Source organism: Rhagoletis zephyria, unplaced genomic scaffold, assembly GCF_001687245.7.
Source record: "Rhagoletis zephyria isolate East Lansing unplaced genomic scaffold, Rhagoletis_zephyria_1.1 Rzeph_scaffold_01483, whole genome shotgun sequence".
Classification (NCBI taxonomy): Eukaryota; Metazoa; Arthropoda; class Insecta; order Diptera; family Tephritidae; genus Rhagoletis; species Rhagoletis zephyria.
Window position 1 is genome coordinate 54587 of NW_016158567.1, and position 16093 is coordinate 70679.

At 34.8% G+C, this 16093-nt stretch overlaps 1 protein-coding gene across 1 annotated transcript in view; it reads right to left on the reverse strand.

Annotated features, from left to right (window-relative positions):
• Positions 1-4120: 4120 nt before the first annotated feature.
• Positions 4121-16093, reverse strand: part of Acf (ATP-dependent chromatin assembly factor large subunit) — a 14769-nt gene continuing 2796 nt past the window's right edge. Inside the window, exons 2-5 of the mRNA XM_017617764.1 lie at positions 11088-13251; positions 8385-9004; positions 5523-6170; positions 4121-5467 (exon numbers count right to left, since the gene is read on the reverse strand). Of these exons, the coding sequence (XP_017473253.1) occupies positions 5380-5467; positions 5523-6170; positions 8385-9004; positions 11088-13251 (3520 nt within the window). The 3' untranslated portion in view covers positions 4121-5379. The remainder of the gene's footprint in view (positions 5468-5522; positions 6171-8384; positions 9005-11087; positions 13252-16093) is intronic.

The window sequence follows — 16093 nt, forward strand, 5'->3', positions numbered from 1 at the left end:
TCATATCTATAGCACGCCATTTCAAAGTGATATTGTGTGCCACTTATGTTTATTTATTTATTTTTAAGAATTTTCAATTAAAATACAGTTCTTTCGCTAACAAAACCCATATAAACCCAAGTTTAAAAATTTGTAGAAAACTACAAAAAAGTGCAACAAATTTTCACCTAAATTTCAAACTTTTTTCTCGGAAGTGTTTGAATTTTTCTGAATACACAGTTTTATAGCCCAATCAATTTTAGTCTAATAATGTGCAAGTTTCAAGTGGCTAAAAGTTACCGTTGATTTTTTAGAATTTTTTTCGCCAAAGGTGTTGCGGTTTTCTCCCATATCATCATATCATCATCATCAATTATATAAATAGGCAATAATGTTTCCTTTACACCCCTTTTACGGATAAACTGTACTTCTAAGGTATAAAGAATTATATATCATTAGAAAGGTATTTTGATGCTGATTTGCAGGCAATTTTTAAAATTTCAAATTAGTTTAAAATAGAGCGAAAAAATCAATTCAAAAGTCACACCAATACCAATGCCATACATGTACATGGTTGGGGCGGAAATGCCTCCCAAATGTATGCTTTAATATTGATAGTGAATTAAAGAAACGTGCTAAGCAGCAGTTTAGGAATAAGATGTATGTATGTATGTACATGAATAGATTAGACTCAAACAAGGAAGAAGGTAAAGTTGAGTATGGAGAAGAAGAAAGTGATAAATACAGAAATTAAAATAAAAGTAAAGAAACCTAGATATAAAGACAAAGAGGAAGGAAAATTTAAATACCTAACCTAATAACAATGGTGGGGGTGAATATGTAAATGAAGAAAAGAATGGACATATTTAGATCAGGATAAAGGAAAAGATAAAAATGAAGACCAAGACGACGAAGATGAAGATGAAGATGAAGATGAAGATGAAGACGAATAAGTGACACCACAACTTAACCCCCACACCGTAATTCACCACACTTCAACTCTCTCACCACACCTCAACTCACCACACCTTAACTCCACACACCTAAATTCACCACACCTTAATTCACCACACCTCAACTCACCACACGTTAACCCCCCACACCCAAATCCACCACACCTTAATTCACCACACCTCAACTTTCTCACCATAACTTAACTCACCACACCTGAATCCACCACACCTAAATTCACCACACCGTAACTCCTACACCCAATTCCACCACACCCAATTTCACCACATGACATGATATCACTTGATGTGGCATCAAAGGCAACATCATTTGGCATAAAATGAACCAAAATAAATAAGATTTAGATAGAGGAGAAAAAAGGGATAAAAAGGAAATACAACTGAAGAGTGTGCGATGTTATATTGTGGTGTGTTATGCTTCATATGTTATGTTATTTCTTCTTATGTTATGGTTATGTTATGTTATACCAAGTACTAAGCTAAACTCCCCTCCACTTAACCCATTCCAACTAATGTTATTTTAGCTCATTCAACTTACATAAACTATCCTTAATTTTATCGGTTGAATTTCAACCGCTGGGCGAACACTAGTACAAATAAATTGAGTTTATTCATTATATGGAAGCCAATGCGACAAAAAAAATTCTAAAAAATTAACGGTAACTCTAGCCACTTGAAATTACACATTATCAGACTAAAATTGATGGGACTAAAAAACTGTGTATCAAAAAAATTCTAACACTTCCGGGAAAAAAGTTTCAAATTTAGTGAAAATTGTTCACTTTTTTGTAGTTTCTACAAATTGTTAACTTGGGTAATATGGGGTTTGTTGAGAATGAACTAAATTTTAATTGAAAATTCTTAAAAATAAATAAATAAACATAAGTGGCACACAATATCATTTTGAAATGGCGTGCTATAGATATGACCGATACTGTAAGTCATAATTTGAAGCTTTGTACAAATTTTAGCAAAATTCGACAAAGGTTCATTAGCGTTCTTAGAAACATTCTGAGCATGATACAAAAAAGAAGGTAGTTCCATTGTCACTTTTTCGTCGCCATATTAACAACCTGACAATTAAGTAGATTGTGGAAGTTCGTGATACGATACCCAATATCTAAAATCCTCCAAATTTTTTTATTATATTTTTGTTTGTTTACTAACGTTTTGTTCTTAGAATCGAAATTTGAACAAGCAAAAGGTATTTTACTTGTACAATAATGTTGGCTTATTGGGCCGTATGCATAAAAACTGAGCAATTGCTTTTTCTTAAAATATATCTTTCACTTAAATTTATTTGAACAAATTGAATACAAGGTATGAAATTTTAAGAAAAGGCATTTGCTTAGGTGTGGCCAAACGCTGAACCCAAAGCAAAAAATTTTACCACACGTGTGGTCAAACAATTAAACGTTAGTTTAAAATAAAGATTTCAAATTTTCAGACACAAATTTATGAATAAATTCGGTTTGAAATATGGACATTTTTGTAAAAAATACTGTGGTCAGCGTAGCCGGAGTTGGACTTACATTTTCTCTGTCAAAATGCTAATTTTATTCCATTTTTCAATGAATTTCCCCTCCGTCTCCATCCCCACCCCAAAGCCGTTGCATAAATAACCGAACATTTCCCCTTTTGTTTTTGAAAGAGAAGAGGTCTAATGCTCAATAAGATGATAATTGTGTTTCCAGTTTTCATACTAACAATATAATCATCAATGTTGTTTCACACCCCCTCCAATATTGAACAGTAAAATATATTTATTTTTACGCAAAGAAACAACGATATTGTCGAAATATATTAGAATTGGAAAACACTCACTTCTCTGACAGTCATGCCATAGAAAACTGTAACAGTCGCCAGCTACATTGTGAAATATTCAGGTGACATAATGACACTAAACAAATTTTAAAATATGCTCACTAAAATTTTATTAATGTAAAAATAAAGATCTTGGCAAGTAGTTATCGAATTTAATGTAAAATTTTAACGTTTTTAAGATAGGATATTAATTATTTTTAAAGGTAAATGTTAATACAACTATTTTATTTATAGTCCCAAATTTAGGATAGAAAATCCCTTCCATCAAAAAACTTAAATTGGGTAACGGTGCTTCGAATTTTTTACAATTGAGCAATTGTCAAAAATCTCCTTTTTAATCAAAAAGTTGTTTATTGAAACTACCTTCTTTTTTGTATCATGATTCTGAGCAAGGCACATTAAACAGGTAGTATCAGTAGAGCAAAAGACAACATTTGCGTGTATTTTGTTGTTGCTTCTGGTATCGAAAGTGTCAAAAACTGTTCTAAATTTTTTCTGCTAAATCAAAGCGTGCCATGTGAAATACAAAATATTATAAAAAATAAAAAATTGAAATTGGAAAAAATAAAAATTGATGCAACTTTCTTTCCTAGTAAATTTGTTTGCTTCTCGAAGCATTGATCCATCCAGCGGTCGTGCTGCCGAGTTGGGCGAACGTTCCAAAAGCTGCTATTCAATCGCTTGTTTTGTATGGAAAAAGGTTTCACATGCAAATGGATTTTAACAATTCAGAATTTTTGTGAGAAAAAATTAAAAATATTTGACATTTTCGAGACCAAATAATTTGAAAATAAATCAAATCAGCTGCTCTACTGATACTACCTGTTCAATGTACCTTGATTCTGAGTATGCAGTTTTGTAACCTATTCGATTCAAATTGGAAATTTTAAGTAGCTAGGACATACCGTTGATATTTAGTTATATTTGTGGAAGCTGTTGTTCATTTTCTCCATACAAAAAAATTGTACTGTGTATGTAAAAAAAAACGCGAAAAAAATTGCCAAAAATTATCGGTAAGTCTAAGCTTCTTCCAACTGGCACCTTATTATACTAAAATTTAATGGGCTTCAAAACATCGCATACTCAAAAGCATTCTAGAAAATCTGATTAAAATGTTTCAAATTGTGATGAACATTTATTCAAATTCTTCGAATTGTTATAAATGTTCTACAAATTTTGAAATTTTGATTTACATGTTTTTTTAGATAGTATTATTTGAAAATTTTGTATAGAAAATGATAGGAAAATTTCATGATTTTCGATTCGTACGAAAACAAGAATACGCCCTAGTAAGTTATATGTTCATAAAAAAATAATATGCATTTTTAATTGTTTTTTCTCTCTTTTTTTGTTTTAAATAAGACTGTATTAAGCCTCTTTGTTCCAAAATCAAAATTGTATATTCGGATTCGATGCTATAGAAATGTCCCGATTTTTGGCCACAGAAATCTGGTCACCGTATGGATAGGGGTATTTTCAAACACAATATTTTCCCTTCACAGAGTTCATTTTTGCTCGAATCGCTGTTTTAAACCCCAATTTCCAATTCAGACAACACAAATTTGTAATAGTAATAATTATTATATTCTTGCTTGTGATAATGTGATCAATTTCGTTTATTTTATTTTTTTGTTCTTAATTTGAAATTTTACTTAATCTAGACTTAAACATACGATTTTGCATGAACTTACAAAGTTAATAGCTATTTCTGCATTAAATAAGCATTATGTGTTTCTTAAAATTTTCTAAACGCTTTTAGAGCACAACCCCACAACAAGCTTTTCAGGCATAATGCGCTTTTTATGCTTTCAGCGCTCTATTCAGCTGCAAGTTGTATATTATGGCATCAGCGCCGAAAATCAACGCCTGAATACCTTGTTGCGGAGCTATATTCTTGGCGCCGGTTTCTTAATGTCTACTACTACAGGTTAAACATCGCCATCGACGTTGTTGATACCCTGTTATATGTTATGGAGTGCACCACGTCGATAACGATGTTTAATCTGCAGTTAGTGTTAACATTGAGTAACTGGGCCATAAATCGGCTTAATCAGAGCGCTGTATATTTGGAATTTAGGAGCTAAATGTTTACTTCAAACTTCTTGTCATAATTAAAATCAAATTTTAACAACAAAACACTGCCTAGATGTAGACTTAACGTAACATAACTTAAAGCCAACCTGTTATATACGAAACATGTATAACTGTTTTTTTTAAACGTTAAGTTACATTAAGTACATATTTAATGTAATGTTTAACCATAAGATGATTCACAAGGTGTCACAACGGTGTTGATGTTGTCATGGTACACCAAAATATATTTTTAGCCGCTATAAAAAGTACGATATTTTATAACACCTGGCGAATTCCCTATTTGTGCAGCAGTAATAGATAGGTGCGTGCGTGGACTATAATCGGACGGTATTTAAAAAAAAAACTTCCAAAATATGCGTTTACAACAAATTTAAAACTGTAACGATGATTGTTATTGGTTTTCAAAATATTTTTTCTATGCGGTACTAAGAAACAGTTGAAGTCACTCCTATTTAGCTCATGAGGTTACAACTCTTGTAATTGTAATTTTATGAAATATTTTTTATAGTTATTACGAAGAATTCATGTCGCTGGGTTTAAATGGTAGATTTAAGCGTTTGCATTGCTCTATAACATAGTTTTCCAACGTACAACCAGCACTGAAATGACAATGTTAACATTTTTAGTTCGAGCTAATTACTTTACTTTACTCACGTGTAAATTTCGTTTCCTTTTACATTGTATTCATCGCAATTTCGAAAGATTAATTGTATGTCCTTCATTACTTCCTCATTCAGTTGATATGCGCCCATATTTAACTTTGACTTCACCTTTGCTAAGTCCATAGGCGTTTTTATAATCTTGTGATAGTCCGGTACTTCAGCCTGTGAAACGGGACGTGTGAACGGCCAAGCATCTTGGTGTTTCATAACATCATCGAGAAGTTCATACAATGCGGCACTGTTCAATGGTAAATGGTCACCGGTTCGACGAATTGACCGCCGTTGTGATGCCGATTTAGCCGCTTCGCGTGGACTGCTGTCTAGGCCATTCTGTTGCTGTGGCTGCTGCTGATAACCAGAATGGCGTAAAGATGACCGTGACGGTCGCTTGCGTTTCACCAATGGTTCAGAATCCTCGTCATCGTCATCGTTTGAAGAATCCAATATGTGTTTGCCATTACTTCGTGCGCTTTTTGGAGACCTTTTATCATTCCCGTTCGTCGATTTACATTTGGAACATATAAAATTATAACGAGGGGCTCGCTTCATGTTAATGCACTCTAAATGGAAAGTTTCTTTGCAGCGTATACACATCAAATCGCTTCCATCGTATGAGCAGACAACACAAACATTATCATCTCTATTTGAAAGAAAAAAGTTGAAATCAGAAAAGAAATTAATAAAATCTTAAATTGCAAACGGACTCCAAGTTTTTTTTAAATGTAACTTCCATAGTGGCGATAGTCAATTAAAAAATCGTCACAAAAATATGTGACGCTTGGGATTCAACGAAGGATTATGATTACTTGTTATGTCAGATAACACTGGAACACTATTGTTTTTTTTTTTGTTCACCTGATGCCCATATCCAATTCCTATGTAGAATTGCTCGCTGATTCCGAAAACCTTATTTTTTTAGGACTCTTAAGCGTCGTTGGAATTTTTTTGAAATCGGACATAAACCACGAGCTCCACTAGCGTAATGGTAATTTCAAAAAATTCAAAGCTAGCTATATTTTAGGGAGACTAGGTTTTGTCCGATTTCAAAAATATTCAAGACGGTCAAGTAGTTTTGGAGATATTATCATATAAGTGGGCGGTGCCACCCCCATTTTCCTAAAATTCTAGAAAAACCACTTTTTTTGCTTAAGAGCGCCTGTATACATCAATTAAGAATAAATATTGATGAACTATTTAGCCACACTGCTCAAAAAATCTGAAATTCCGGTACATACACACATATGTATAAATTCAAGGCCGTATTTAAGAAAAGTCGCCTAAATTCGGCAATTTTTATGCGATTGCAATAAATGAGGTATCACTTTATTTGAAAATAGATTTAATTTTAGATAGATCTCCATATTTTGAAATTATGAAATTATCGATGGTAAAATTTAAAAAATTAATATACATATGTATATATGGGTCTTTTTTTAATTTACCCGATAAAAAATCCCAACAAGCCTAGTCCGACAATAGATTATTATATACCATTTTAAATCCTATTTTCTGACCTAAATCGACCTCTAAATGACCTTTAAAAAATCTATAAAAATAGGCAATGATATTTCTCATAAAAACGAATAAAATTAGGGGGTAGGGTCTTAATATTTCCAAAGAAAGCATTCTCGATGGGCACCCCAATGTATATGTATGTATATGTAAAAATATATGTATGGACATATATCAAATTTATGTACATTACATAAAACCCTTTTTTATATGGTGCTAAGCAAAAAATATTTAGGAACATAAAATTTCATTCCGTTCTGTGCTAAAATACACTCTTGAACTCAATGCATACGAATTTATGTATGTGTATGCTAGGTATGTATGCACATACATTTAGTGGTCCACAAAATAAAAGAATTGCGATATTTTGACCGGTTTTGGCATTTGGCATTTGTATTTTGTTTATTTAATGTTTATTATTTTTTTAATAAAAGTCTAGCTGGTATACAACAAACACCATATAAATTCAGATTTCAAACTTTGTACAAAAATTAGAAAAATTCTGCTTATTTTCACCAAAATTTCAAACTTTTTAATCGGAATTTTGGTATGCAGTTTTGTAGACCATTTAATTCTAGTATAATTAAGTGTAAGTTTTAAGCTGCTATAAAATCCCGTTAATTTCAGTAACTTTTTTTTTGCTGATGCCGATGCTCAATTTTGTGACGTCGGACTCTAAATATGGGGTAACAATTGACGAGTTGAATTTAATTCCATTTTAACAAGTCACTCATATCCGATATCGGACTCTAAATATGGGGTAACAATTGACGAGTTGAATTTAATTCCATTTTAACAAGTCACTCATATCCGATATCGGACTCTAAATATGGGGTAACAATTGACGAGTTGAATTTAATTCCATTTTAACAAGTCACTCATATCGTGCGATCAATTGTGCTTGCTGCGACAGGATTTTTAAACGATCCGTGTCACACCGGTAAACCGCATCTGTTTTAGTACTCCCATATACCGCAGTATTTGTATTGATGACACATCGTAAATTTTTCTACCGCACCGGTAGTATCGAATCTGATAACGGATGTGACATATTTTTCTCCCATACAATGTTTTTACTAGAACACCTATTTTAAGCTAAAAATGTATCCATAGAAAAAAAATTAACTCGATTTTCGGAATCAGCGAGCAATTCTACATAGGAATTGGATAGTGTGCATTTTCGCTGCAAATCACCAAGTAAAAAATATTTTTTTTGTTATTGATACCCATTACGGAAAAGTTACAAACAAATTCTCTGGGCATTTTCAAGAGAAAATTCCTCATCTCGTTGCACTATTTCACTATAAATATTTTCGAAATAAAGTTAGCAATAAGCACTTACTCCTCTTGCTCTGATCCATCCTCAGACTTTTTCCTTGCATCAACCTCAGCCTCATCTTCAGCATCTTCGTCTTTATCACTACCTCCTTCACCATCGTCGCCCGAGTTACCGCTGTCATTATTTGCATCTTCAGATTCACCATTTGCTTCTTCATCACTGTCGTGCGTAGCCTCGTCGTTGTAATTATCCAGTGCCTCTTCGATTTCATTTGATTGCAAGCGCTTATTACTACGGCGTCCGGTACTACGTACACGCTCACCATCTTTAGAGCCATTCACCATACCATCATCTATATTATCGTCAATATTGAATGTACGTTTTCGTTTTTGCGATGAAGTTTTACTATTTTTTTCCTCATTTTCATTACGTAAGCCCAAACGTTTGACACACCGAGCGCAGTACCAATTACCCTCGGGCACGGTCTTCATTTTGGGTTTCATGCAGAACATGTGAGTGCCACCATTACATTCATCGCATAGCAACATTTTGTCTGGATCACTGCCCCGACGGCATACTTGACAGAGAGATTTGTTAGTTGAACGAGCCCAAAGAATGCAATCGTGCAGAACATTTAAATGAAGAAACACCTGCGTTATAATTAAATTGAGATTACTAAATTTTAAATATGTTTAAATCACAAACTGTTCGCAATAGAATTAACCCCGTTAAACCATTTAACATGTTCGAAAATCTGTTTTTAAACGAACAGATCTAAAATTGAGCGGCCAAAAAAAAACGTAAGCAAAGTATAGAGGAAAATTGTGCAAAGGACGCCAGGAGAGTGGAATTAAAAAGTGAAGCACTTTTAGAAACTTGAAAGCAGTGATCCACCCCGAACGAGGCCACTATAACTCAAGCATGGGAGATTTTGATCACGTGGTTTGTGTAGGTTATTACTAGGGCTCGGAATCTCATGCAAATGCATGTTTTTATTGGGCATGTTCAAATCGAAATGGTTAAATTATCTTCCCGAATCACAAAGTTTCCAATAAATGCATATGGTTTTTGCATACTTTTGCTTTTTTTGATTTACAACCATTTAAATTTAGTACGAAATCTCTTGCAAAAACAATCCCAATAATTTCTTCCTAAATATTCATCTGAATATTTTTTCGGATAGCCAAGCGGCCATTGAGATACTCTCTTCTACCTCTATTAGATCTCAACTAGTGAAAGACTGTAGGAGAGAGCTGGCCTATATCTCTGATCAACACAAGATTGTATCTGACTGCTTATTTATAAACTAATTTGATACATAAATATGTATTGTATTTTGAAGTGAATTGTTTTCGTTATTTTCTTGTTAAAATACATGTGTTATTAATTTTTGTACTGGCAATAAAACATTAGGAAAATATTTTTAATTGCATATTTTATTTGTTTGCGGCGCATTTTTATTGAATTTTAAGTGCCTGAGCTTCCGACCCCTAGTTATTACACCACACCACAATTTGGAGAAAAAGGTCAACCAAACACTTAAGGCCTTGCCAATAAAACGCTTGCTTCGCTTTGCATGATAGGTTCGCTTTGACATATAGGATGAAATGTATGAACATGCACGAAGCATGCCACATAGATCGTTAATCTGCAGCGCGAAGTGAAAATACATATGTTCAAAATTTTTTGTGCTCGTTGACTATCAGCTGGTTTAATTTTTATTTTGCTTACCAAAACGGAGGGGGTTCACACTTCATGTGTTTGATTGGTTTTAAATTTTTGGGGTTGATGCATAAACATAAATAATAAATAAATATGAAATTTGAGCTTGATTAATACGTTTTTAAAAACTTTACAGCACAAAAACAAAAACAAATCGATTTAATAGTTTTCCATATATCCCGGCAACGGGGCGAGGATGAAAATTGATAAAATCTCACATACACACGTCAAAATTCTCTATGAAAAGAGATATATAAAATTTTATTTTCTTGAAAAATTTTTCACATACAAATTTTTTGATAAAAAAAAATTGTTTTGAAAATATTCCATCTAAAAACAATTGAAAAAAATCACAATGGTAGCTCTGAGTATTGCGCAATATTTAAGTATAGTATTGTGGGGTGCTCCCTACAATAATTTGAGTTATGAATTTTTTTAACATCTACATATGTTGAGTAAAATCAGTACATTACAATTTTTTTTTTGTGAGTCTTGTGGCCCTAAAAATGTTAGTATGATAAAGTGCAAGTTTTAAGCTACTGCAAAATTGCGTTGATTTTTAGTATTTTTTTATGCTGACGGCTTTTTGCAAAAAAAAATTAACGCCAGTTTTGCAATCGCACTTTGTCATACTATAATTTAATGGACTACAAAACTGTATACTCAAAAAAATTCACAAAATTTTTTAAACATTTGTAAATTTGTAATGTACTCATTTTACTCAAATTCAAAATTCATAACTCAAATTATTGTAGAGTGCACTCCATAATACTATACTTAAATATTGCGAAATACTTAGAGCTAACATTGTGATTTTCTTTAATCTTTTTTGAAATGGCATATTTTCAAAAACTAATTTTTTGTATCAAAAAATATATACGCGAAAAATTTTTCATGAAAATTTTATTTAAATATCTCTTTACATAGAGAATTTTGATATGTGTATGTGTGATTTTTTTTTTAATTTTTTCCTCGCCCCGTTTTTGAGATATTTGGAAAACTATTAAATCGATGTTTTTGTTTTTGTGATGTAAAGTTTTTATAAATGNCGATACCATTTACTAGATGGTTTTCTTTATCTTCCTTGTGTTCTTGTGTCGCGGCAATAGGCCCTGTACTTTTCGATGCCCTTTTTGCCTTTTCGGCCTTTGCTGCCTGCTTGTCTTCATTAGTATACATTTTTAATAAATACGCACGTAAGTCTTTTCGGGTTCTTGGCAAGTTTTCAATATTTGAGAGTAAGGCATTTTCCACCAAAGCGTTTTGGGGAGGTTCACTTAAACAAGTGTCAAGGTTATCTGGCGTATGCTCAACAAAAACGCCTGGCATTGATTCTAAAACGTAATATTTACGGTATGCACGATCCATGCCAAGGTAAACCAGAAAGTTGAATATTGATGAATTAAAACCTTGTAATTGCTGTTCGAACTTTCTACGCTCCCGTTCTGATTGTGCCAGTAATTCTGCAATTTTTTTATTCAATTTATCCTCTAGTTGTTTTTTTTTCTCTTCGTTACTCTTTACCTCATCTGTCATGCATTGTTGGTGGAACTCATTAGTTAGAGTTCGCTTTTGCGTTTGAACATTCGCCAAACGCATATTCTCCATGGTGCTTAATACTCGCAACTCTGTCCGACTTATTGACACCTGCTCCATACGTTCTTCAATAAGGTTTATTGGGCTTGAGTAAGTGAGTATTTGAGCCATCAAGCAACGTACAATACGCATAATGTCAATAAATGGTAACTGGTAGAGAGTGTACATCTTTAGTGCACGCAAAATGTGCGGGTGCCTCATGCGCAGCGCAAGTCCGGGATCCTCCGACGATGAATAACCATTTCTATATTTAATTCTCCATTTCTCAGCTCGTTCTTTCACCAAAGATCCAGACGATAGCAGATGTAAACGCAAAACTTCCCCCAGCGTCAAAGAATCGATCGGCAACTCATTTATTTTAAAAGAGAAATGTCGTTTTGCGTAGGAATGGGCACGAGCAGCCTCGGACATAGTTATCAAAGGTTCACGTTTTCGCATCTCTGGCCGCAAAAGCACATACTCAACGCTACAATCTTCCTCTTCTTCCTTCTGCAAATCAAAAACTGTACCCAGAAATATTAAAATGATGTCGGATAGTGGTCCAGCCACTTCGCGTAAACTAAAAGCGCGGCACATATCATAAAAACTTAAATTGCCGCGAAAAACTTCGATGCCTGACAATATGGTTGGGAAGCAATGCATGAATTCTCGAATCATGAAGGCATCTCCAACGAGCTTGGTTGGTATATATGTTTTGACGGCTTTATATATGGGCAGTAAACGCTGGTCTGTGCGCTCCAAGTCATCAGTCTTTGTAAGCAGTGCAGTGCATTCTGCTTCCACGCGCTCAATTAACTTGGCGCGTTTCTCAACTTTTTGCCGTTCCTGTTCAGCAATACGCTTGAGTTTCTCAAGCATTCTGGCTTCCTCATCAGCACGTTTTTTCTCTTGTCTAGCTGCCTCTTGTTCACTCAATTTGCCACTGCTTTCTGATTCTCCATCTTTGGTAAAGTATTTATTCAGTGTCGATTGTTTCTTATTACCAGAGTCTTGCGGTGGACGTTTAATTTTTGCGGGTGTGAAATGAGGCATTTTTCCTATGAAAATATTTTCGAAATGAATCTTATCACCTGTCACATATTTTTTATAAGACTCTGGTTTTGGCCGTAATATACCATCTATACGTGTTACATTATCTTTCACGAACATCTGTAAGTTTTCTGTAGTAAAGTCCTGCCGCTGACGTCGTATTTTTTCAAAAGGAACAATTACTTCTGCTTCATTGCTTCCTTTTCGGCGCAATTTGTATTGAAGTTTCTCAGTTTCCTCGTATACGCCGTTGGCTGGAGGTGCTTTAGTATATGGAATAATGCCTATAACAGTGTAGGGATAATAAGTAGACGACTTGTGACAGGCCATTACTTCTTCATTAATAAAAAAGCGTTTGCGCAAAAACTTGCATAAGATCACACACAGAGTGTTCAATGAGGATTGCTTAGAGTTTTCAATTACTAACAGTACAGGTGCTCGAAGACAATATTTAAAAAGTTCCATTTTCTTACGCGCGCGTCGTTCACTTCGTAATGCCTCTGCGTAGGTGAGATTGTCGCGGCCAGTTGCTTCGCACTGCCAAACAGTAGAATTTATCACCATTACATGACGGAAATAGTCCCTGAAAAAATGTTAAGAAAATATTCGTCAGCAATAGGCAATTTTACAGCGATAAGTTAACCCTCAACTAATACAGTTGGAGCTGCACGAACCCAAGCACAACATTATAATTACGTATGTCACAGTGCCGACAGTTAAATAAAGTAGGTATGCAGTTTAAAACCTAAGCCTATTTTATTTATATTTTACAGTTTTATGACTTTAAAGAATGCTTATTACTTATGAAAAATGATTGTTTATGCCCCCAAGCTAAACTAAACAATAGCTGTGTACTCGTATTCTTCAGAAATAATTATCCAACAAAAAATAAATAAAAATCTGAAAATTTAGCAGCATTCGCTCTCAAAGAGACAAAATATCCACAGAAGTACAAGAGCGCACAGTTGCGACTTATGGTTTATTTGGCTATTTATTTTCTGCTTGGTACATTTTCCCCCGATTTTGAATTTTATACAATTGAATAGTTTTTGATAAGAAAAATCTTTTCAAAATACAAATTAACTATATCGGAATGAATAAGTTATTTTTCTCATAATTATTTATGATATCGCATGGTGACACATTCAAAAACAACAGTATCTCCTCCAAACACCCATCATTGATCCACAAAAATTTAATAGAAAGATGCTTTCAACAATCAACCTACTGAAACTGACAACTTCAGCAAAAAAAACATTTCAGCATGCTGCATTGTAATCTATTTTGGTATATTTTAGGGTAAATTATGGTCGAAACGAAAAATGTTATATGACAACCACAGTCAGCACACACTAAAGTAAACAAACTGGAGATTAATAGCCAATTAACGAAAAATAAACTCAACAAACGTTGTGCTTATTAAATTTATTCACTTTTTCGTTGCATACTAGCATTAATAAAAAAATTTGCAATAAATAACTCAAAAAGGCCATAGTTGCGTTCCATAACAAAATTAGCCAACCAACAATCAAAATCAAGAGCGTAAGCGAAAACTCTCCTAAAGAGAAGAACCCTGCAAAAATCGTTGGACCATGTAGTCTATTTGTGGTATATTGGAGTACTTACAAAAGTGCTCCTCTGTCATGCTGTAGCGGACCAACTCGTCTCTCTGCACCAGCTTATTGTTACCCGATCACTGCTCGTGTTTTAACGAAATGTGATTGAAGTTAAGCATTTGAAAGTACATTTGCATATCTGGCTGTAGCTGAACGTGGAGAGATGCTAGCTGTTAGTTCTTAGCTCCCGGCATGTTCGGGTTCGATTGTCGTCAGAGATTTAATTTAAAATTTTTGTTTTTGGTTTTTATTAATTTCAAAAAAAGCATCTGAGTATGTTGGGAGTAGTTTTGTGCTACTCTGATGTAATGCAGAGATGGAGTATGTGGTCCTGCCCTAGGACATCGCAATGTTAATTGGACCATATTTTTTATATGAATTGTGGTTAATTTTGGAGTACTCCTTGGTCCTTCGGGAGTTCTCTTTACATGCATGCATGGAGTAGTCGCGATTTTTGCAGGGAAAAAGCAAAAAAGTAAACGAACAGGAAATTAGCCATCGCTTGCAAGATTCAATAATACAAGGTTGGATAACCTGGCAGTTGTCTCGCTTCCGCATTCTGCCCTAGCCTGTGTTGCCTTCTTTTTTGATTTGTAGAAACTACTACTAAAATGCAAGGTGCAATATTGTCTTCGTATAAAAAGTTCAACAAGCAACACTGCCGATATTTTCATCGATTGTTTCGTGGAAATTCATTTTCTTATTGGGCAAATTGAAGTATGGCAAAAAAATTATAAATAATGGAAATATTTTAAATTACAACAATAATTTACATATTTATTTGCAGGGTATCGGAGTTATTCATAATTTGTATTCAAAAAGTAGCGTTTTACAACAAGTGCAGCCGTTGCAAGTAAGTTTTGCATGCTAGAATCCCTGTGTGTCCGTCCACGTATGGAAGATGGGGGAGTGGTCCCACTGCTCAAACCGGGGAAACCAGCCAACAAAGGAGGGTCTTATCGTCCGATAACTTCCGTATTTTACAAACCACCTGACCCCAGCGAAGCATAGCACAACAACAGCACTTAACGCCATAAATACCCAGATAAATCGTGGCCTATACCGAAAGCGCCCCTGTGAGAACCATTCTAGTAGCGCTGAACCTGTCTAAGGCATTCGACACTGTCAGACATTAAACGCTACTGGAAGACATAGGGGCCTCGTCTCTCCCACAGGGACTCAACCGTGGTCGGCGAATTATCTGAGTGGTCATCACTTGTCAGTAACTTTTAGAGACAAATCGAGCAAACCGAGGAAGACAAAACAGGGGGTTCCACGGGTAGTGTCCTTTCCCCATTACTGTTTAACTTTTACATTTCAAAGCTCCCTCAACCACCAGAGATAGTCTCGCTTGTCTCTTATCTTAACGATTGCTCGATTATAGCGTCCGGGAATGGAATTGATGACTTGCGCTCAAATGTAAACGGTTATCTCGCCGAGCTTGCTCCCTTCTTCACTGCAAGGAGCCTAACCCTCTCCCCTACAAAATTGGCCGGCCGGTTCTGAACTACGTTGCGCCTGTGTGGTCACCGGGGACTAGTAGGACGCAGTGGATGACGCTTCAGACTTGCCAGAACACGGCACTTAGGACAGCGACAAGATGCCTCTTGATGTCGCCGCAACCCCACCTGCACGAGGATACCACGCATAACATAATGCTCTGCAAGCATTTCCTGGTTGGGAGCCACAGATATGGCCACCCAAACAGGTAACTCCTAGCAGAAGAGCCTTAGCCCAGGCACGTCAAGAGGCATCTTTAAGAACTGGCGGACGAAGTCCAGAGGTTCATCAAGCAACCTCTGGACCCGA